This window comes from Pimephales promelas, chromosome 24 (assembly GCF_988280905.1).
Source record: "Pimephales promelas chromosome 24, fPimPro1.hap1.1, whole genome shotgun sequence".
NCBI lineage: Eukaryota > Metazoa > Chordata > Actinopteri > Cypriniformes > Leuciscidae > Pimephales > Pimephales promelas.
In genome coordinates, this window is record NC_142792.1 from 8,442,049 (window position 1) to 8,466,741 (window position 24,693).

Consider the following 24,693-nt stretch of genomic DNA (forward strand, 5'->3'; position numbering starts at 1 on the left):
CTTTTCGGGAATTGCTCAAGGGCCGCAGACTGTGAATTGACCCGACAAGGCTTTGTGCTCCTGGAAGTCTTGTTTTTCAGAGGCGATTTGGTTAAGTGGTGTCTTTGGTTTGTGGTAGACTTCAAAAGCTCTGACAGACAAGCAAGCACCTGAGGGGTCATCGTCTACACATCTTAAAGAATTGCCAGCTGACTAACTCTCTCTAGCTCGTTCGCTTCCTCCTCTTCCTTCCTGCTAGAAATCTTCATTTGTGCTTCCCACAGATCAATGAGTCAGCTACAACTTGAAACCCTTAGAATGAGTCAGAAGGGTTCTGAAACATCTTTTCTTCGACAGAGAACCGATTTTAGAGGCTTTACATCCGAAAATGCACCTTTGATCCTAAGGCCCTTGACTTGCATCATCATATATATATATAAACACAACAATAGGAAATGCAAAAGGGTCATTTTATGGCTCTTTCAGACTGCACGATTTTCAAAGTAGTCAGGTCGCTGCTCTTTTCACACTGCATGACTATCTTGGCCAGCATTCAGTCGCTGCTGTGTTCACACTGGACGATGTTTTGGCGACAGAAGGTTTCACACTGCATGACTTTAGAAAAATAGCCGACAGACTCTGTCTAGCACGCTGCACGCAAACTACATTTCACAACAAACACGCGTGAGATATGAAAAGGAAACAACGCGCGACACCACACGTGCAAGACCGGAGTTCTCACGTGAGACTTTTTTTTTTCGACCCGGTTGTGGTACAGCTGGTGAAACAGACACGAGTGCTCCTGCCAAATTTCTACTAATTTTTCTTCCATTTATTGTGTCCAAATAAACCGAGAAGAAGCTTTTTTTGTTGAAACAATGCCATATCATGTTGATATGTGATCTATAACTCCTCCCCGAACTCCCTGCTGCTCTGTATCTTGCTCTCTCACTGGCTGCCGGTGATCGCCGATGTAGTTTTCAGTCAAAACACTTTTCACACAGCAGGATTTTGAATCGCCGACAGGTCCAGATATTTAGCATGCCAAATATCTCACGGGCGTCGGCGACTCGTCGGTGATTCTCTCAGTTCGCGTCTTTGTTCATTCACACTGCGTGATTGTCACTCGCGTGAACGAGCGCCGATTTGCCTGTGATTTCGGGCATTTGTCGGCGATTTCTCAAAACCTGTCGGCGAGCCAAAATCGTGGCTAAAATCATGCAGTCTGAACTCGGCATTAACCTCCTTTACGATTTAGGATATTTTTTTGGTAACACTTTACTTGAAGAGGTGTGCATAAGACTGACTTGACACCTTCATAACATGACATGACATATGTCTTGAATATGAAGTAAGGTTTATGCATGTTCATGACAACTGTCATTAAGTGTCTTTCACTCAATAATGACATTTTGAATGCAAATATGACGTTTAAGATGTCTTTGTTATGACACCTTGACATAAACCATTTTATCATAACCTGTCAGTGTCTTTATCATGACAACTTGACATAAAATGAAGTTAAACTGTCATGTGGTTGGTTTTGATATTGGCTGTCATGAGGCCATTATAACTGTGTCATGAATATTTTTTGTGACCTCAACTAGTGGTACTAATTGAATTTGTCATTAACGAGTTATAATGGCTTCATGACAGCCAATGTCAAAACCAACCACCTGACAGTTTAATGTAATGTTAACCAATAAAGCTAGGTGGTTTCTTAAGTTTGATAATGATTCTTAATGTCATGTTTATGACAGGCTGTGTTGTCTTAGTAATGTCAAGTTGTCATGACAAAGACACTGACATGTTAATGTCACAAAACAATGTCATATTTGCATTAAAAATGTCATAACTGAGCGAATGACACTTAATGACAGTTGTCACAAACATGCATAAAACCATCATATTCATAACATGTGTCATGTCATGATTATGAAGGTGTCATGTTAGTCTTATGCACACACCTTCAAGTAAAGTGTTAACATTTTTTTATTTAATGAACCATATGAAGGGAATTTAAAAAAAATACATGAAGGTGAGTAAATAATAATTAATGTCATTCTTTTGGGTTAACTTCGTTACGTATCTACGGGTTAAGTGTATGCCATAGCCAAACCACAATCCTGCAGCCTTCATGTCCTCAACACTGTCCTTTAATGTAATTATATTTTCCTCTAGTCTAGCAGAACATATTAACTGACAACTGCATGAAAATCATAAACGAGGACTGTAGGCATTAGACAACAATTAAATTATGCTAATATTCTCCTGGTGAGAAGACAAGGTGCAAGTTCGGTCACAGTACATTAAACGCAGACTGGTTTGTTCCGGACAACAGAAACACAGAGGGGAACGTTAAATTAGCATGACACCACCTCCAACAGGGGTAAACAAGATTTAAAAAAGACATCAGTGAAAGCTTTTTACAGTTCACTCAGCTGGAGAAGAGGAGACACAAAGTTTCTGTTTATGGTGCGTGTGGACAAGACAGATAGTTTCACCTCACATTCACTGCTTCATTGACTGCGTCTGATCTTGAAGTAGACACTTTCCACAAATGTAGGGAACAAAGTCTTCACAACAAAATTCATGGGATTTGTCCCTATAATGCTTTGCAGGAAGTCACAGGACACTAAACTGTGCACTTGAAAATGGCACAGCCTTCTGTGTTCTCGCTTTGTGTGAGGAGATGGGTTGGCATCACATCCATAGACGTGTCATTGCTGTCTGATGGGTGACTTTGCAGCATGTGTCTCCCTCCCTCCATCGCTCCACTCTCTCCCTCTCTCTCTTTCAGAAGTGTCTGTGAGCTTTATTCTGTCCCTGTGAGCCAGTGACAGTAAAAGCCTCAGGAGGGACTTTTAACAAACCAATGCTACTTTGTATGCTAGAAGACGTCACTCATGCAAAGGCTGGAAATGCAGAGTCAGCGGCAATGCATGCTGTGGACCCGTCCTCGCTCATTTGCCTTTGCGCTATTGGCTGTCAGAAACTATCTTGGGCAATTGTGCTCCTTGAGATGACTGCCGGGGCCTCTGTGCAGAGCTCTACGGACAGTGAAATCAAGGTGCTACGCAAATAGGGCTCATTTGGAGCATAAATGAATTTAATTAAGCTTTCAATTTGGGCCAGTGAGACAATGGACAGTTTGCTGCCCTTTGAGCTTGGCAGCAATGGGTTGAAACAAGGTGTTTGCTGATAAGCTGCTAAAATTCATTAGCGTTTCTTAGGCAATTATCAATCTATATTTGATACAAATTCAAGCAGATTTCAACAAGTAGTATTTATTCGTTTTTTAATTGTTTTTTTGTAAATATTTTCCAGTCATGTCATTTTTATCATATTTTAAACTCTTTTATTTTTTCTCTATTGGTGGAATTTTCCAGCTTTCTGTGTTTTCACATAGGGGGCATTATTATGTTCAAATATTCATACAACAAAATATTATGGGGGCCATAATTTTTTGCGAAAATAGTCAAAAACTTGGGTGGCTGGCAACTTAAAAGTGGGCTGGGAAAGAGTTTAAACATATTTTAGTTTATCTAATATTTATATATTCTTTTATTTCAGCCTTATTTCAATTACCGAAAACTATTTTTGATAGTTTTACTTTTCATTTCTCAATAACAACAGTGGCCCAAGGTCTTGACTGGTAGTGTAGTACTTAACCCCCTGGGGTCCACGGTATCGCCGGTGATACCAGCTCACAATGTTTTGTTTTTCACAAACCACACATAAACGTCATTATCTCAAAACTACAAAATTACATACATGCTGCTGACATATTATTGTAGCAGAGTTTGTGCTGAATACAGTGTAATAATACTTTAGCCATGAAAATGTCACAAGTAACAGAAAAAAGCACAAATGTCAGAGCATATGAAGAGTTCAGATGCAAAAGCCTCTAAGTGCCATTTGAAATTTTCTTCTAGAATGATGATTTTTATCAAGCTTGTATATTTAAGTTCAGTGATTTCACTTAAATGGCAATGGTAATTACCTATTAATTGTTATTTAAGTGAAATTACTGAACTTAAATATACAAGTTTGATAAAAAAATCATCATTAAATAAGAAAATTTCAAATGGCATTTAGAGGCTTTTGCATCTGAACTCTTCATATCAGAACACCTCCAGGACCCAGAGAACACCTCAGACCCCTAAGGGTTAAACCTGGTTATTTCATTAAGTGGATCTCCCAGTCTGGTCTAGCTGGTGTATAGTTGGGTGAACAGCTGGTTTCCCAACCTGACCACCTGAAAAATGCTCTTCAAAAATTAGTAGATCAATCTGACCAGGCTAGGATGCCCACTAAGACCAGCACACCAGCTTAGACTAGAGGTTTTTAAACAGAGTAGCAACTGTGCAATATATTGCGTGTTCCTTTTTAGCTACAAATATTTTCCATTATGATATAATATACTCTGGTGTGCTCCTCTAATTAAGCATTTTTCATGTTCCTCAGTAAAATAAAAGCTGTGCAAAGACTCAATACAACTATTACAGACCCATTATGGAATCATTTTTCTAAACAAACTGCGTCTATGAGGGGCCATGCACATGCTCATGGCAGTGAAACTGAAAATAAATTTATGTAATAGATGAGATGCTCTTTTTCTGTGCGGGCAGGTATATTAGCCAAACACAAGCGGCAGGCAGTGCAGTAGGAAAAAACTATTAAAAGTGATGTTCAGAACAAGTGCAGCTAAATAAATGAAACACTTCAAAGTCAGATTAAAATAGGCAGAAGTTTTTTTGCCATTTTGAAATACCATCTCATATCCCAGTTTAATGAGACTTCGAAGCAAGCCATTTGTAGGGGGACTTCGCATCTGTGGCGCTATAAAACCATGCTGTTGTTTGAGCAAAGCGAAACTTCTAGCACAGCCAATGGCATGATTTCTGAGCGGGACAACCTGTATGACCAAACCAGGAAGAATAGTATAATTGTTTCCAAACAGGTTTAAAAAAGCCCAAATCCAAATCTACTTGAAATGAAAGACATTTAAGTCATAGTTCACCCAAAAAAAGATAATTCTGTTATCACTGATTCACCCTCAAGTTTTAACAAACCTGTAAGAATTTCTTTCCTATGCTGAACACAAAAGAAGAATATCAAAGAATATCATTTTTTGGTTAACTACGCTTTTAAGAGTGCTTTGGAAACCTTTATATTTATAGCTTTAGCCTAATTTTTTAGTACTTAAAAAGAAACATATTAAAAATGTTCTTTCGGCAACTAACTGAACTAAGTTCTTTTCATCTAATATTTATATTATATTTCAGCCTTATTCCAATTACCGAAAATTAGTTTTAGTTTCAGTTAACACTAGAGTGGCAATTTATATACTGAATCAGAAAACTGATGATGTCAACACCATGACCTCATCCTACATCTCAATCATCACTTTCACATCTACAGTTAATAACCAAGCAGCTATAAATGCAACGAAAAACAGAAACCCACAAACAAGTCAGCTACTGAAAGTTACCATGAACGAGATCAGAGTCATGGGCAGCTGATTAACCATTTTCCAGTCCCAGTGTTGTTTATTGGTCTTGTTGGCAAAGCCCGCAGATAAAACACCACGCGGTATGAAAGCGTGGTCGGGTAATTATCGGCGGCAGAGGCAGCGACGCTGCTCAGTTGAAGGATATGAAATATCTTTCAGGATCTAATTACTGGGCAGCCAGAGGTGTAATTTCCCTCTTTCACTTGGCGGCTTCAGATATGGGAAGAGAATGCTGATTGTATTCACTTCAGGTAAGTTCTATCACCCGCGGTGATCTTATTCAGATTCAGAGCCCAGTCGCGAGAGGGAAGGATGGGAAGCATGTGCAACTCGTCTGAATGTACAGATAAAGACAGACTATCATCACAGAAACAGGAAGAATAATAGACGTATGGCTCTTCTTTAAAACCGAGCGACCTTGTTGCATTCATGTTGGAGTTTTATTGCTTTCAGAGGCTTGACCAAGCTTCTCTTTTCACACACTTGCATGCGCTTAGCATAATGAGGCAGTTATAAGGGTTCATTTCTGAGTTACTGTAGACAGTATATTCAACCTCCTGACTTATGTTTCGCACAAAGATTGGCAAAGGCATGCTATAAAAATTCTAAACCTAATATCAAAGTCAAGACAAGTCCCTGGCCAGAGCCTGCATGGAGGTGCAGATACATTACAGAAGTTTCACAGGAAATCAATAATCAAGCCTTTTTCTGTTTACTTCAGCCATTTTGATTAAAATAAAAGGATTTAAAGAATGAATCAAAGCGGAACTGGGCAAGGACCACCGATACATCTGTTATGTATGATTTTTATCCCCTCACATCTAATAATCAAATTTAAGTTGTGATTCATTGGAAAAAGTTGCTTTGAGTCAGAGTTCTTTTGTTGAACCAACTCATAAAACCAAATAATTCATTCTCAAATTGATTCGGCTATTGGGAGATCCGGTTGCAGAAATAACAGCTCACTGGAGGTGAAGATTGAATCAACTCAATCTGTTGTACACAAAACTGTAAAATTCTTCTGAATGTATGTACCCTCAATTATGTTTGAAGTTTAAAGGTTTAGTTTACCAAAAAATTAAAATGATCCCATAATTTATTCACCCTCAAGCCATCCTAGGTGTATATGACATTCTCCTTTCAGTCAATAGGAGTTCATTATAGGAGTTATACTGTAAACACGTGCGTTTTTGATTGTAATTGGTTTGTTTAAAAGTAGACATTTCAAGCTTTCTATATGCTATTTCCCATGTCTGTGAGGTAAGTAGCCTGTACGCTGAGTTTCATTGTTTGATAAACTTATAATTGAGCCGCTGTAGGCACATGGAATATTTAAACCTTTTCTTTAATGACTTTATGGGCCGTCAAGAGCCAGTCCCTTAGGCAGTCTATCTAGGACTGATCTAGCTCTCAGATTCAATCAAAAATATCTCTATGAACGAAGGTCTTACGGGGTTGGTACAGCATGGGGGTGAGTGAGTAATGACTTAATTTTCATTTTTGGGTGAACTAACCCTTTAAGAATGAGGCCTCGTTTTGAATTGTACGAAATGCTTTGTTTCTTGATAAATAAAAACAGATTCTGTGGAAAAATTCAACATGACTGCATCAAACGTACTTGAGCTCTTGTAGTCTTTCTTCTTCAGTTTGCGTCTCATCATGGTACCTCGGGGACTTGTGGGATACATGGTGCGTGGCAACGTGTTCATGTTGAGTGAGCTCAGACTGTAGGCACTCATGGAAGTGGGAGAGAAGGATGAACCCAGAGCTGTGTGGGAAAGAGAAACTCATTATCAACTCTCAATGACTCATTTCAAAACAATCAATATTTAGTGTATAATGTTCAGTTTAGCTTAGGAGAAGTAGCTTAGAGTAGAGAATTTCAGAACGTCGTAGTATTTGGTTTATCTTTCTAAGCTGTATGAACTCCATAAGTTAAGCTTGGAGTTTATGATCTCCAGCATATTGAGAACATGTGACTGTCTGTACAAAGATGTCGATGACACAAATTTACTAAGGTTAGTGACATTTAGTCATTTTTCTTATTCATTTTGGACTTTAACAGTTTAAATCCCATTTTGAATACCATATTTTCAACTGAATTTTTGAACCCCAACATTTTCTTACCATGGTTTGTCACCATTCGAGGAAACGCACAAAGCAACTCATTAAAGTGTAGCAGACTGCCCTCGTGTTTGACATTGTGTGAACGGTGGTAAATCTTCATCAAAGCACATCTCTAAAAATACTTCCAATTACCTAAAAGCCACTTCTTATCACAGAGAACTGGATCACAGTTCATATAGTGTTCATACTCATCAGATAGAGAGATTCAAAGTCATGTTTTTAGTGCTCACAAAAAAATAAAAAAATGGCAGAACATTAATACTACTAAAACAAACAAAAAAAAACTATGTTTTGTTTGGCTGAGACGATGGCGATGCTGAAAACATTGGCAGGATTAGAGCAGATTACAGTCTTATTTTTGCATTACTGTTTGAAACAGATTTGTCTGCTCTTGCCATATGGAAGGACATTCTGCCTTTCTATCTTGTTTTTAAAACACTAAACAATCTACAGCCAAAATTAGGCCTTTTTGTCCATTTGTGAATTGTAAAGGATGAGTTCTTCCTAATGCAGACATTAAAGAGTTGATGTCCAGTAAATCCTGGCTAATTTTTCTTAAAGGAAAAAGAAAACAGCAGCTTAAATAATACAACTCTCGGAGGAGTTTGTGTTCGGGCGTATCAAGGGCACGTCTTTCATAGATGGAAAAAGCCTTTGAACTTCCAGAACCTGGGGGATGTATAACACAGGGATAAAAACGAGACTGTGACTAAAAAGTATTGATGGAATGACAGTAAATTATGTGACGCCACCAGCACTGAAGTGCCCACAGCATCTCTTGAATGGAGAATGTGAATCATGACTGTGAAGGTTGGGAAGGTGCCGCAAGAGACTGTATTTGTGTTGCTAACTTTAAATTCAATCATATGTGTGAAATAAGTGGCAAACTGTAAAAATCACTGGAGGTTGGCAGTTTTCTGTACCATTGGTTGCTGCAGGGGTTTTCAAACTGAAGTCTGCAAGGGATCCGCAGAAAATTTACTTTTTTGGATTGTCAAAATAAACGTAATATTAACTATATTTTTTATATCATATATCATTATATCATCGAATTAATTATTCATTTATAATATATTAATTTATTAAATTACAATTAGATTAAATGAACAATTAAACATTTAAAGTTTCCCCCATTTTTTACATTTTGATGTCTAATGGCTGGTTGACAATCAGATTAATCAATTATTGTATCCAGTTGGCAGTCCTTGTTTTAAACTTTAGGGAATAGAAATAAAAACCAAACATTTTAAATATAAAGTTAAAAATAATAATAAAAAATGTTTTTAAAGGGTTTATACATCTAGCCTTAATGTAATGTAGTGTGTAGACAACATGTTGTCTTTATAGTATGACAAGATCATACAATACATTTTCTCGCACAGTATGAATAGGTCTTTAAATATGAAGACTTCAGATGGAAAAGCCTCTAAGTGCCATCTGACATTTTCGTCTAAAATTATCAATTTTATCAAGCTTCTATGTTTAAGTTCAGTTATATCACTTTAATGGCAATGAAAATGACCTATTAATTGTCATTAAAGTGACATTACTGAACTTAAAAATTAAAAATTATAAGTTTAGAAGAAAATTTCAGAAGGCACTTGCATACTTTTGCATCTGAAGTTTTCATATATGGCTGCCATTATATATGGATGCCTAGGTGGCATCAATGGTCAATCACATCACCTCTAACTCAACTATCACTGACAACGAACAACGTCCAGTTGCTTTAGCGCTGCAAATCACTGTCAGTGTAAAAAAACAATTACAGGTCATCTCTAACAGTCTCACGGTGCCCTTGAAATGCATAGAGTGCCAGCAAAAGAGATCGATAGGGCCCTGATGGCTGGAATTTATAGTAATGAGTCGTATAATCAAATCAGGTTCGCGGAAAAGGCCGTTGAAAGAGGAAAAGCATGACCTAAAAACACAAATGAGGAGTGCTTTTGTGACAAGTGACAATCTCCCCATCTTATCAGCCAATTAGAGAGCAAATCCAGGGCCTCAGGATGCCCATCATCATTGACTACATGTCCCAGAACGTATTTGAGACCATAAAGTCCACCCATGACTGCACAGGGAGAAACGATCAGGTCACATTGCTAGAATGTCAATAGTGCAATATCGCTTCCTTAACAAGGATTACGTTCCATATCCCCCTATGAATGGCAACACAAATGAGTCCTGTGGATTCGCTGTGTATCTTCTGCACAACAAAAAACACACAAGTCTCCCTGAATGGCTCAGTGCTCGCCTGGCTTTGTTCGGTGCGTCTGAGATTTGCCGTAATGTGCTCTCGCCTCTGGAAGAATAGAGCTCAGCTATGCCCACATGATGGAGAATAAAGGCCAAATATAATACGGAGGAAGAGAGCCCCAGCACAGTTTAGAGACAAGGAAACAGCCGGGGAACAAATTAGTTCTGCTCTGTTTTCCAAAGAGATCAAATAAAACGTGCTAAAAAGACAAAAACAACAAAAAAAAAAAAATCAAATAAACCACAAATGAGATATTCTAACGTTTCTTCCTGTATTGCATATCACATTATTTATTTATGTGAAGCATGACTCCAGCAACGGAAAGGTTGTGGGTTCAATTCTCAAATTGTTCTGTTGCTCATGTGGCATTGATTAGCCACATATTTTTTTTTTAAATATACAAGAGAGTTTAAATTAAACAATTTTGAAATTCAAATTTGGAAGTTATATTCATTTAGCTGACGCTTTTATCCAAAGCGACTTACAATTGCTGTATATATATATATGAGGTCACATGCCTCTGGAGCAACTAGGGGTTAAGTGTCTTGCTCAGGGACACATTGGTGTCTCGCAGTGGATTCGAACCCAGGTCTTTCACCACCCCAGTTATAAAGCGAAAACCCATAAAACAATGGAATAAATCTGTCACTGATGAGAGACGAGGAAGATACAAGAGGATGAAGGAAAAGGGAAGGAACATTACGGGGATTGTTTGGAGAGGTTTTCTGCTTGGTCTGGCTGCGGGACTGGTCGGGGTGGTAGGTGTTATAGTGTTGATAGGGAAGAAAGTTGCTGTTGTTGTTGGTTCCGGATTCCCAGGGCAATGTCCGGTTACTCCTCTGCACCTTGACTGACCACACGGAGAGGAGAGAGAGAGAGGGAGGACGTGAGCGGGAAAACCATACAACACCACATAAATGCCAGATACACAGATACAAGATAAAACAAACAAAGAGAGACACTTTAAGGCTTTTCAAACTGTGCTTGACCCTGGAATAAAGCCAACATTGTTAAAAATGACCTATTATAGCAATTTCATGTTTGAAATGCCCATTAAAGGCTTATCAATCTGCTTTTTGATTGGACTTTTTTTCATGAGCGCAGAAAGGGACAACAAAAAAAGCACAAGCTAAATAAATTATACCAACCATTTGGAAAATTTGTTTCATGGATAGTTGACTAAATAATTCAAATACATGTTCCTCCAAAAACCTGTATCAGTTCCTTTCTTCTGTGGGAAATCGTTTTTGTCCATTCAATTAAAGTCAATGCGTCCAAAATAAATGTAAAAAAAAAAAATAACATTACATTAAATAAAACAAAAAATAAAATGTTGTGGTGAATTATACCTTTAAGAAATGTTCTAGGTCGAGGCAACCAATGTCACAAATACTGTAGACCTCACAAAAAATGCAGCAAGCTACCTTGCAATATCTTCTGAGACTTTCTTTCGGTTATACATTGTAGACAAGCAGACTTACTCACAAACAAGCATTTCCGCAGCAAGGTATTAAATATCCAATAGCTAGTTCTCCCATCAAAGCGCCCTCCTAAGAGTACGGACACCTGCATTGACTTTTCTATTTTGGCTCCTTTCTGTTTTCACGGTTAATTTTAGCTGCATGTTTGCTGTGCTTTCAAACACACAAACACACAGCCTGGAAAGAGAGATTACAAAAGCAGTCTCAGAGAGAGGCAAACTGGAGGGCAGTGGCTGCAGAGGGGATTAGACAGGAGAAAGACTGGGTGAGAGGTGGAGGAGGAGTGTGTTTTTGTGTAAGGCAGGAGACCAGGGATCCATCATTATGATAGCATCAAACAGTAGCACAGAGTTGAAAGACAGTGAAGAATCCATTGAGACCAAAGGTAATCAGGCCTGGACAGATGAGAGCTATTACTTCTACAATTATGTGTGTGTGGGGGAAATAAAGAGAGAGTCTTCATGAATCATAGAGGTGAAGGCACACATGAAAACATGATGAGTGTTTTTGCAGGCATAAACAATGTAGAATCTCTATACCAAGGGTGTCAACAAATTAATATAATCAAGATTGAACTTTTTTTTTTTTTTTTTGCATTGTCATGATTAATTTTGAGTAGAACATTTTAGTTAAAGTAGAGAATGTTGTATTTTTTATTTAAATATTATAAATAAATGTATAATAATATATAATATAAATTCATATAATATATATAGCATAATGTGCTTTACATAGTTGTTTTTTTTTATTGTGTAGTAAACAATATCTAACATAATATAGCTTAGTCTCTCTATACCAGGGCTGGCAAAATATTAAAATATTGAATGAGTGCTGTTTGAAAAAAGTATGTAGTATATGTACAGTATACACTCTGTAGTGTGCACTTACTACATTGTACTACAAAAAAAAAAAAAAAAAAAAAACTACATGCACATGGTAGCCAAGCAAAACAACTCGGTTCAATGTTTGCATCAGAAACAAGTATTATTTTTGTTTTCAGCAGTAGATTCAGATGTTTTCTGCCACCCATGGAAGCCCTCCAAATGGATGTTGTGTTTGCATGAGTATGGGGTGACAAGGCAGAATGTGTATGTGTGATGCATATGTGCGTTAAGTGTCAGCCAGCTGTCTGGTGTTGTGACGTTTCCGGCATTAGCCAGCTGTCTGGAATTTCACCGCGGCTGGCATTTAGATCTGTGTTCGTATAGAACGCTTCACTGCACTAAATCTGCCCGGGCTGAGAAAATAGAGTACACGTCTGTGTGTGCGAACTGCATAGTGGATGTGCAGGTGCATAGTAATGCGAGAAGCCTGACAGTAGACATGTGCGGCTCTTCACAGGATTCAGGAGTGCGTTTCGTCTTGTGAATGCGTTTGGATGGTGCTCTAAACTCAATTTCCTTCTCTTAAGAGCCAATCAAGACACCTCCTACCAGCTGACCCAAGGGTCACTTCATTGTTTTCTAGTGCTGGGCCTCTAAAAAACCCTTACGACAGCAAGCAAGAAGCATTAGTATGCTGTGCAGGTCCATGCTTATTTATGTTCTCTGGGCCTAGGCTTTAATCCACATTCTTATTAAGTTTATAGCTTAAAGGTCGTCCAGCCACTGACCTTGAGGACATTCTGCGAAATAATTCTAATTTGTCAATAGGGTTGTTTTTATATCTCAGTGAAGGATGTCAGCAGAACAGCAGTGCAGGACATATAGGATGTTTCCTAAGTGGTTGCCAGGATGTTGCAATGCAGCTGCTGAGGTGGTTTTAGCATTTTACTGTGCAGTTGCTAAGGTGTTACGGTTTTTGCTAGGATGTTGCTACTGTGTAGTTGCTTAAATGTTCTGTAGCACTCTGCGGTTGCTGCTAGAAGGTTGTTGGTGGTTGTCTAGTCATTTCTATTGTATTAATGGTGGTTGCCAGGGTGTTGCTATGCAGATACTGACAAGGTTTTAGCATGCTACTGTGCAGTTGCTAGGGTGTTCTAGTTATTGCCAAAATGTTGTGTGGTTGCTTAAGTGTTCTGTAGCATATTACTCTGCTGTTGATAGAATGTTGTTGGTGTTCTAGGCGTTTAAATGGCATTCTAGGTGGTTGCTAGGGCGTTGCTATGCAGATGCTGTTTTTTTAGGATGTTACTGTGGAGTTGCTAGGGTGTTCTGGGTGGCTCTTAAGTCATTTCTATGCAGTTGGCAAGATGTTCTGGGTGGTTGGCTGGTTGTTGCTATGTGGTTGCTATACAGATGCTGAGGGGTTTTAGCATGTTGCTGTGCAGTTGTTATGTAGCTACTTGGTGATGCTCTGGATGGTTGCCAGGGTGTGGCCATGTAGTTGCTATGGTATACTAAGTTTTTAGCAAGATGCTAGGTGGCTAGGGTGTTCTGGGTGCTTCTCAGGGTGTTGCCGTGTGGTGGCAAAGGTATTCCGAGGTTTTTTTTAATGTGGTTGCTAGGGTGTTCTGCCTGTTTTCCAGAATGTTCTGATGGTTTTGTAGCATGATACTGTGTGGTTGCTTACTAGCCAAGTCAAAAGTCTCGATTCTGGTCATTAAATATGACTTTGGTCCAGTCATTCTTGCCTGGCTATGCTCTAGTGTGTGGGATTCTACATCTTTGTGGTATAAATCTAGCCCTACCAGGAGGTAGAGAAGCATTCAAACCTTTGTCTCTTGTGTTGAACGTTAACATCCTGCTCCTGATAAGAGGTGACAGGGCACACATAGGATGTCATGAGGATGTATTCTCTGGGAGAATCATCCTTGCTCTAAAGTTTTAACGTCAACACTTGTTATCATACCATTTGGTGGCGCACAACTTAAAAACCTGTCAGGTGATAAGAATGAGCTTTCGAACAACACGTAACCCCTGACAACCTGAGGAAAGATTCATTTATCTTCAGGAAAGCTGTTTAAATATCAAAGATAACCATCATGTGGAGAGGACACAGCTGGCCTTGCACTGCTGTCAAATGCTGCATTCAGACAACATTGTATCTAGGAACTACAGGGTTGATATCAAAGACACGCAAGAATTATGTTAGGCATCAATTATGCATATCGCATCACTTTCATCACTATCGATTAAGGGAAAGTCTCCACTCTCAGAGCACTGAGATTTGAAGAGCTATTCTAAGATGCAACTGTTCCCATTAATAATTGTAACCACAAATAAAATGCTGAGTGAGTAAAACTCTAAATAAATGGGCATTTATCCACCAAATATTACAAACTGCATCACTTTCATGGTCTTACGCACTAGAGAAATTCCTAAAGGAGTGTAAAAAGAGCCGTGTTGGTTTGAAATCAAGCAAGGATGCAGCCTATATCCATACAATATACAATTCCAATTTAAATGTTTTGTAAACATTTAAAACTCTAGTATAGAGGTACCCTTGGAGCTCAGAGTGAGTGTGTGTGGTTCTCTTACCATGTTCAGGGCCCTTGAGAGCCAGTCTCGTTTGGTGGTGGGGCAAAATCTCCATTTTGACGTGTTCTGAAGCGCTAGCTAGCAGCTGGGTGGCCTCGGCCAGTGTGCAATACTCCATACTTGTGCCGTCCACCGACAAGATGTGATCACCTGCATGCAGTGCACCACACCTGCAAAGGCAATTAGATCACTTTCTGTTCTGCCAACTCTTAACATCCACTGAATTGCACTTATCACAGGCATCATTTCAAACAATCGTTTAAAACAAATTCTTGTCGATATTGAAAATATCATGACTTTCAGTAGTCCAACGCCAGAGTAGGTTCAGTAGTTTGAAGCCCAAATTGATGCAGACTAAACCTCAATTTATACATCTGCGTCAAACTCACACCGTAGCTACGTCGTAGGCTTTGTGTACCCTGACGTACACCTCACCAAAAATGAAACTATGTGTAGAATTGATGCATTTCGCAAGTGCTGTGATTGGCCTGTTATAACCTCTCACTGGGTTTCACATGTTCCCTTTGCGTGTGTAATTGCAAGTCAACGCGAACATTGATGCAGTTAAAAATAATGATTAGTTAAAAACTGCTTTTAAGCCAATTTACAGTAGGAAGAATATTTCATAAGTGCACAAATGCTTTTCTACAGAGTGGTTCCAGATTGGCCACCTAGTCAACTGGCACCCAGTCGATGCAAAAAGGGTTTAAGGAGTATTAATAATTCCCCCCCCAATGTTTCTCCCAAGAGAAAACTCTTGAATCATCTTCAAAGTGCTAATCTGCTCTGATGGAAAGGTTTTCACTTGCTCAGCACTCCGCCACCCTTATTATTGTTCCGGGCCTTTCTCCTGGCATGAAGGCTAGATGAGTTATTGAATTTCTATAATTAGTTGCTAAGCTATATGCATTTCAAACTTTGAAATTTTCACAAGCAGGCATCAGGTTTCTGCAGCACACATTTCACTCCTCTCGATGCATTGATCTGGCCCACAAAACAATGGAAACATGATGAGCAATGATGCTTCTTTCATAAGGAAAATTCCTTTTTTCATTTCATCTTCCTTTGTGTTGTGGAAATGATTGCCGCTGTAATTACCTATCAGCGATGCTGGCTGGTTTGACCTTGTCGATGATGATGACCTGCTTATTGCAGTACATGGAGGTAGAGAGAGCCAGACCTAAACTGGAGCCCATCGACTTGGCCACCTCCACCAACAGCGGGCCTGAAGCCGTGGCTACAGAATCTGTAAAGTAGGAGAAAAACATTGATTATATTCAGAAAATGGACCTTCCAGTGGTATAGAGCGTCTTTTACTCTCGTAACATTATGGCTTTGTTCTTGAAAATCGCTTTTGATGGCATAGCGACCGTGTGAATATATACATTTTCTCTGCTACAGCTACAAATTACTCTATTAACTTGAGGAATTGACAGACTTCATACATCCACCAAGAATCACTTTTACACCAGCGGTAACAACTTGATTAGATATTTTCTAATGCATTTGTAAGTGTGGCTTAAGTGCCCAAGTACATGGGGGAAAAAGAGAGAAAAAAAAAACATTACGAATGATGGTTATACACCCCCACACACATGTTCACACACCTTATTAATGTGAATGAGGGCGAGCGGCTGTGGTTGGACCTGTTAAAGTGTAATGGGGGTAATTCAACATCTCAGTTTAGTAATGGGCTGCACTAAAGACCTGATTACACCATACATCTTTAGAGCATGGAGGAAACCACTAAGCGTAAACAAGTGTCACACGACCGCTCTTCCAGCCTGTTTCCAACATGTGCTGATTTCACTTGACGCTCATTACAAAGAGAAATAGCTTCTGCTGTTGTATGTGGAACGGACAGAATGAGCAGCCGGTCTTTAGTTAGAGCGGGCATACAGCTGTCGGCTGTCAGGTGTGACAACTTCCTCCCTGCGTTCGCGGTAAACACACTTGCTGCCATCGCAACATGCCAACATACTGGGGAAACTCCTTCACTAGTCCGACAGAAGCTGCTTTGGTCTGTAAAGCGGCTCTATAAAGACTCAAACATGTGGTGATCCAAGTGTGTCCAAGGAACATTGTAGATTTACAGTATGTTTATGCAATTAGCAGAGGGTTTTATCCAAAGCAACTCTCAAAAGAGGAACCAAAGCAATTCATCAAGAGCCAACAATATTCGTAATATACAATTACAATACAATTAGGAAGCAAGCTAGAAAAGGAGAAGTGCAAAGAAAAAATAGAAGGTTTTTGTGTGCGTGTACTTGAGCAACTAAATTTGTAAGGACCGGTTCATTGGAGTGAGGACAAAGAGTGACATTTTGGCCAGTCCTCACTTACTAAGACCCATTTAAAGCATGTTTGAGGGTCATGACTTGATTTTAGGGATACGGTTATAAGTAGGGTTAGACAAAGTTGCGATGGGTAAGGTTAGGATTAAGAGTTAAAGATTGGATCGTGTCAATGAATGTCCTCACAATGTTGTACAAGAATGTGTGTGTATGTTTGCGAGTGTGTATTGGTTTAAGGGTGTAGGATGATTAAGTGCTTGCAGAAGATTCAAGTGAAGGTTGGAAGCTCACTCCCAACTTGCTGAAGATTGAAGGAATTGTCACTTGCAATTGTTTTAAAGCATTCAACAGTGATCAAGACTCCAATAACTACAAGCAAATGCGTTGAAATTGATTTGTTATAATGGTATTTTAGGTGCAATCTGGTCAGCTAGAGAAGAGCAGAAGTGAAAATTGGCGTGAAAATTGGCTGCTGACTATTCGAGGAGAAAAAACGACCAAATTTCACATCCCTAGTAGAAGTGTGGGATAACTAAACGTGCTAAATGAGATCCAAGTGATCTCATTGAGCCACCATGACAGCTGATCATGATTAAACCCCTTTTTACAGCCCCTGAATCCCACCTTCACCTTCCTGCCAAGCCTCACAGACCCACCTGACATCAACTAAACAGGGTTGAACTGACAATCCATTAATAAAGCCAGGGCTGGGGAAATTGTTCAATCACATGGGTGCCATCCGGGTGACAGAGGCGTGGTGATTAACGTGCCACCGTTATGCGCATTACGCTGATGAGGGCTTGATCAAGGAGCTTGCTAAGGAGCGTTCCTGTTGTTGTGAAGTGCTGGAGGAGCATGAGGTGATGGGAGGAAGAGCAGTTGTAAATAGTGATGAATGTACAATGCATGCTTGGTCTCTGGCGGTTACTTTTAATCAAACCTCGTTACTGTCTGTGTCCACTGGTGCGGAGCTAAGCAGCCATTTTCAATTCCTTTTCTACCGGAGATTGTGGGGTTGACAGTGAAGCAGAGCAAGTGGTGAGAGTGTCAAACAGATGAGATGATGCCCAATATTATGCAAATGAGATCCAGGAAAAAAAGCTATCCGGCAACCAATCGCTGTAAGTCACAGGAATCAATGTCTGTCAGAAATACATAAATTAAGTTGGCCTCTTTCCAACTGTAATTGTGCATACATGATTATTTTATGTGATGTATACTCCAAGCAATCCTATAGACTCTTGTTATATACACATTACAGAAAACTTGTGGTTATGCTGTTTCTGTGGGCGAAATCACATCATTTCATAATAGTAATCCTTGCGATCACGTTTTCCCCGCGCAGATTTCGAAACCGGTTCAAGTTGGTCACGCGGATTGACAAACAGAAATCTGTTTGGTTTGAATGAATTCGATGTGAACCGTGCTAAACTACTGGCAATAGATAGTTAACCTCTGAAATTTAGTGAATGAACCCTTTAACATCCTTAAAGTGACAATTTACAGCAGGTACTGCCAGATTCATGAATGAATCGTTCTTTAGACTTAGATATTTCCAATGAATCATCTGAAAAATCTAAGCAGTTTGCGAATCAACAACTGACTCACTAAACCCAGAACCTTCTCTGTTCGACATGTCTGATTCGTTATGAGTTTGGTAACAAACACAAACTTGTTGAAATTAACTTATAATGATCAAGCAAATACTAAGAACTATACTTCAAGATTGCATTACATTAATGCAGTACACAATGGCAGAGGGAGAAAGATGGTAGAAATTGCTTTAGGTGTAGAGAAAGTTTTATTTTGGGCAGAATGCCAGGACAGAGCGATCTATAGGTTACACAGCAAAACTTAAACTGAGAAGGAAAGTGTACTGGCCAAAAACACAGTCAAAAAAGTCTCTGCAAGGTAGTTAGCGTTTAATGCTGTTTGAACAGCACTGTTCTGAGGGGCATAGCAGTGCAGTGAAGCAGGATGTGCCTTTTCACTAGACTTCTTCTGGGCACAGCAGAAAGAGAATCTATCACTTCTGGGTCAGAGCACAATAAAGACATCGGAAAGATGAGTTACAGCCACGGGCCACTTCAAATCTTAAGAGACTTTCCTTTTCATTTAAGTTCAGCTCACTCGGTGTCACCCTTTTCTTGTCTTTTTGCACCTCTTTGGCACTCTGTCATTATCCACAGCATGTTTTCCTTGACATTTACAAATTCAAGAAAAAAACATATTGACATTTGAGAGTTGGAAAACATGAAATAACTTCTTTAACACTGCTAAAATTTTACATTCTGTAATTGCTGTTTTCAGTCGATAAGCGTTTACAGATACTGTAATGGTTTTCCAGCCTCAACAATGATCCAGAACACAACAGCACCACTGGTCTGGTCTTCAACAAACCACAAATTGGCCATGACACGGAAAAGAAAAATTCAAAATACTGAAATACAATAAATTAAATCAATAGTCCCAGTAATAAAGATGAGTAAATAAAGACTAAATAATTAACATAAGAATGAATAATTAACTTAAATTCACTTTTATAGCAGCAACAACACGTATAACAAAGTAAAGATTGTATTTTTTCTTTTCATTTTTTATCTGTTTTCTGCTATTTTAATTTTCTCAATATGTAAATGTATTTATACCAAAACATTTTTAAAACTGATCTAAAATGTATTGTTATTAGTGCCGTCACATCGACTAATTGCAATTAATCGCATCTAACATAAAAGTTGTTAAATATATACGTGTGAGTGTGTGTAATTTAGTCTACAGTATATTAGATATGATTAAATAAATATTTCTGGCTCTTTTTATGATAAACGCTATATTTATTTCCCCATTTAATTATAAAAAAACAAATGTGAATTATCTAGGGGGATGAGATTAGATGAAGTGGGAGTGTCCTTACCCATGACTGACACATCAAACTCTATTAGAAGTGTGGCTTCCTGGCCACACTGTTTGAGGATGCTCATGGCCTCTGCGTGAGACGCTCCATGCAGACGAATTCCGTCTATACTGAGCAGCCTGTCGCCGGGTTTGATGGTTCCTTCCCTGAGAGAGAAAACAAAATACAATAAAAGACTGAAATGACCTTTCTGAATTGCAGAAGAAATGTGTTATATACAAGAGAGGCACCCAGAGACACAATAGCACTCGTATTGTGTGCTTTCCTCTTGTTTGCTAGTAACAATAAGCCTTTTAAATGTTACAGGCTAAAGGGTTACAGATCTGTTATCATGGCAGGCAAGCAGGTCACGTCTGTGTTCAACACACCAGAGACCTTTCCAAAACCACAATAATTCCTAAACTAAGACCAGGTACCACTCTGAACCCCAAAAGATATAAAAACAAACTCATTTAGCATGGGAGGCACTTTAGAACATGAAGAAAATGCAATTATCAATTATATTGTTGCGTCTGGTACTTTGTGTTCTTGGACCATCTGATGCACATGCACACAAAACTGGCAAGTACAGGCTGATACATCTGGAGCCAATCTGATTGGCTGACTTTTATACTTTTTAATCAGTGCGCCTGGAAACAAAAAAATGTGTTTACAAGATACTGTACAGCTGCTACAATGATAGCATCTAAGGAAGAATTAATAACTTGATTTGCTGAAGTTTTCCAGGTCAGTGGTACCAAATCTTAAATCAGTTTTATTTAAGATAGCGTAATGGCAAGTAAATTAGATATTAATGAGACGAATGTTAATGGTTTTCTGAGTTACACTGCTATTCAAAAGTTTGTGGTCAGCGAAATTTTATAAGAAATTAATACTTCGATTCAGCCAGGTTGCATTAAATTGAATTAAATTCAAATAAATGAGGTTTAGAACTTTCTATTCAAAGTATCCTAAAAAAATAATGCAACACAGCTTCCACAAAAATATGAAGCAGCATAACTGTTTTCATCATAATAATCATAAAATGCTTCTCGAGCTCCAAATCAGCATTTCAGAATGGTCAAATGACAATGTGGCTTTGCCATCATGGCAATAAATTAAATTTTAAAATTGAAAACAGCTATTTTAACAATGTTACTTCTTTTTACTGTACTTTTAATCATATTAATATTAATCATATCAATTAATCATTCATATTAATCATATCAATGCAGCCATGGTGAGCTTAAGACTTATTTCAAAAACATAAAAAATCATACAAACCCAAACTTTTGAATGGCAGTGTAATTGTGAAATAGTCTAAGGCAGAAATTTCACACTCTTTCAAATTTCAAGTAGCAACTCTTATTAATTGCGTTTTTACACCGTGGTCTGTTATTGCACTACAATTCATTTGAGATAATAATAATAATAGCATGTAAACTGTGATTAGTTGATGTGTACAATCACTTTATGTCTTTAAGCCTAGGTCAGACTATTGAGCTTTATGTGAGGACACATTCGAAGCACATTTTAACCCATAATTCCAGGGAGCAACACAAGAGATGAGTTTTGGTAAGAGGCCTGATTTATGACTCGTACGAAATGAAATTTGCTGTTTTTATTGGCCATGGGGGCCGTTCTATGTGAAAGCAAGATGTCAGAGGCCCGCCAATAACAAATTGCAGAGGAACAGAACACAATATTTATCCAGAAAAACAGGAGCCATGCTACTCAACAAAAGAAATAAGAATACTCTGTTGGTAAGAAATGAAATTACCAGTGTGCAAAATGAATATTGATAAGGGTTGAGGGGAAAGAGAGAGACGGTCTGGCGTGTAATGGCGGTAATAACAGAGCAGTTCATATGCCAGAGCGAATGAAATATCACGCCAGTCCATTTACAATTCTCAAGTGAGCGCTGAAGTTGCGGGGCAATCTATTCCGGTTCCGAAAGGAACGCCAACTGGGAAACACTATTTTCATCAAGCAATTTCTTGCCATTTCACAGCAATAACTACAGTCCAGCTATGCTGAACCTGTAAAGATAGAAGTCAAACCAACGTTTGTATCCTTAAGGAAGGAAATACATTATGCAGGGAGAAGATGGAAAGAAAGGCTAAATTAATATATTTTAAGATTGAAATATAAAGATTATTCCTATATTTACAGTTAAACATCAAAAAAAAAAAATCTTAAACCAAATTAAGCTGATCAAAATATTCAATTTATTCGACTCGAGGACTTTTTAGTTGGTCAGGCTGGGCTGCTCAACTAAACCAGATTGGAGATTAGTTTACACTAGATAAAACCAGCTTAGATTGGCTTAAACCATCTGAGACTAGCAAACCAGCCTAGCACAGGTTTAATAGTGTCTTGGCTATGAAGTGCTTCTAATCATTTGGCATTTCCATTCAGGATTTTTTTATGCAATATTCCGTAATGCGGAAAAAAAAGATGGATATAAACATAACTAAAGTTGGTGCTGATGTATCCAGTTAATAAATCCAGTTCCAACTCACCTGTCAGCCGGACCACCGGGTCTGATTGTTGTAATGGTTACTGGGCGAGATTTGTTCCTGTCTTCATGGGCACCTCCTACACCATGGAAAAAAAAAACAAAAAACTTGTTTTGACACATTAAACAAATGTAGCCATTGAGTAAAACACTGTACATTTACACTTGTGGAGATGTACACTCACCTAAAGGATTATTAGGAACACCTGTTCAATTTCTCATTAATGCAATTATCTAATCAAACAATGACACGACAGTTACTTCAACGCATTTATGGGTGTGGTCCTGGTCAAGACAATCTCCAGAACTCCAAACTAAATGTCAGAATAGGAAAGAAAAGGGATTGAATCAATTTTGAGCGTGCCATGGTTGTTGGTGCCAGACGGACCGGTCTGAGTATTTCACAATCTGCTCACTAACTGGGATTTTCATGGACAACCATTTCTAGGGTTTACAAAGAATGGTGTGAAAAGGGAAAAACATCCAGTATGCGGCAGTCCTGTGGGCGAAAATGCCTTGTTGATGCTAGAGGTCAGAGGAGAATGGGCTGACTGCTTCAAGCTGATAGAAGAGACAACTTTGACTGAAATAACCACTCGTTACAACCGAGGTATGCAGCAAAGCATTTGTGAAGCCACAACACACACAACATTGAGCCGGATGGGCTACAACAGCAGAAGACCCCACCGGGTACCACTCATCTCCACTACAAATAGGAAAAAGAGGCTACAATTTGCAAGAGCTCAGTTGAGACTGGTCTGATGAGTCTCGATTTCAGTTGAGACATTCAGATGGTAAAGTCAGAATTTGGCGTAAACAGAATGAGAACATGGATCCATCATGCCTTGTTACCACTGTGCAGGCTGCTGGTGGTGGTGTAATGGTGTGGGGGATATTTTCTTGGCACACTTTAGGCCCATTAGTGCCAGTTGGGCATCATTTAAATGCCACAGCCTACCTGAGCATTGTTTCTGACCATGTCCATCCCTTTATGGCCACCATGTACCCATCCTCTGATGGCTACTTCCAGCAGAATGATGCACCATGTCACAAAGTTCAAATTATTTCAAATTGGTTTCTTGAACATGACAATGAGTTCACGGTACTAAAATGGCTCCCACAGTCACAAGATCTCAACCCAATAGAGCAACTTTGGGATGTGGTGGAACGGGAGCTTTGTGCCCTGGATGTGCATTCCACAAATCTCCATCAACTACAAGATGCTAACCTATCAATATGGGCCAGCGTTTCTAAAGGATGCTTTCAGCACCTTATTGAATCAATGCCAGACGAAAGGGGGTCAAACACAGTATTAGTATGGTGTTCCTAATAATCCTTTGATAGCTTAAATAACATTAAAGGCCATTGCTCACCTTACTGAAATGTCCATATATTTTTCTACAAAAGCACCAGATTCTACATCTTCAAAGCATAAAATTGCATACCATTGAATTCACAAATGGAGTCTTGAAGATGAAAAGGAAGTCCTCAATATGCCTCTATGAGCTAAGCTAACCAAGACCTTGACAGGAAACCATTTTTTTTTCTGTCTCTCTTCAAAAGACTTCATACTCTGGATGGATCTAGAAAATGGTCTCTTTCTTTTAACGAAGTCTGCTTGGTAAATATTTTGGAAAATGAGCATTAGAAGTGCGACTGAAAGCTGCTTCGTCTTCTTTCAGCGGGCCCAAGGGCAGCGAAACAAATCTTTAGAGAAAAATAGTCTCTTTTTGTTTGATGTAGATGTGAATGAAAGTGTATTGATGAGGTGGACTCAAAGACATTTGAACTCGGATGTGAGGAAGTCTACAGAGGCACTTACCTCTGATGACGAAACCGAAAGTATTGCCTTCTTTGTGTAATGTCACCTCCACATTTTTGAACATGACCCCTGAGCCTTGTACAGCTGAGGAAGAAAATGAACAGTTCAAAGTCCTGCCAAAACTTTAATGCTTCATCACAACATATAAATGAACAAACTAAAATACATTTCAAGTCACTGAGAGTGACGTAACTCAGTCAAAGATTGCTGTTATAAAACTAATTTTAACGAATCAATGGCAGAATGATGGTGGTTAATCACTCAAATCACTTAAGCAAAAATAATCAGTCACTATTTAGCATTTTCAGATTATATTATATTAAAACATATAATCTATTCAGGCTTGACCTTCCACTGTGATTAATTTTGACATCTATACAAGGGGGAA

The 24,693-nt window shown here is 38.7% G+C and overlaps 1 protein-coding gene across 16 annotated transcripts in view; it reads right to left on the reverse strand.

The window, feature by feature from the left end:
- grip1 (glutamate receptor interacting protein 1) overlaps window positions 1-24,693 on the reverse strand; it is a 221,767-nt gene that overhangs the window by 33,637 nt on the left and 163,437 nt on the right. For all 16 annotated transcript variants that reach the window (XM_089126641.1, XM_089126635.1, XM_089126640.1 and 13 more), the window contains 7 exons: window positions 24,306-24,389; window positions 22,488-22,563; window positions 19,987-20,132; window positions 15,877-16,024; window positions 14,779-14,948; window positions 10,582-10,728; window positions 7,113-7,262 (listed from right to left, as the gene is read on the reverse strand). In XM_089126641.1, the coding sequence (XP_088982767.1) occupies window positions 7,113-7,262; window positions 10,582-10,728; window positions 14,779-14,948; window positions 15,877-16,024; window positions 19,987-20,132; window positions 22,488-22,563; window positions 24,306-24,389 (921 nt within the window). The remainder of the gene's footprint in view (window positions 1-7,112; window positions 7,263-10,581; window positions 10,729-14,778; window positions 14,949-15,876; window positions 16,025-19,986; window positions 20,133-22,487; window positions 22,564-24,305; window positions 24,390-24,693) is intronic.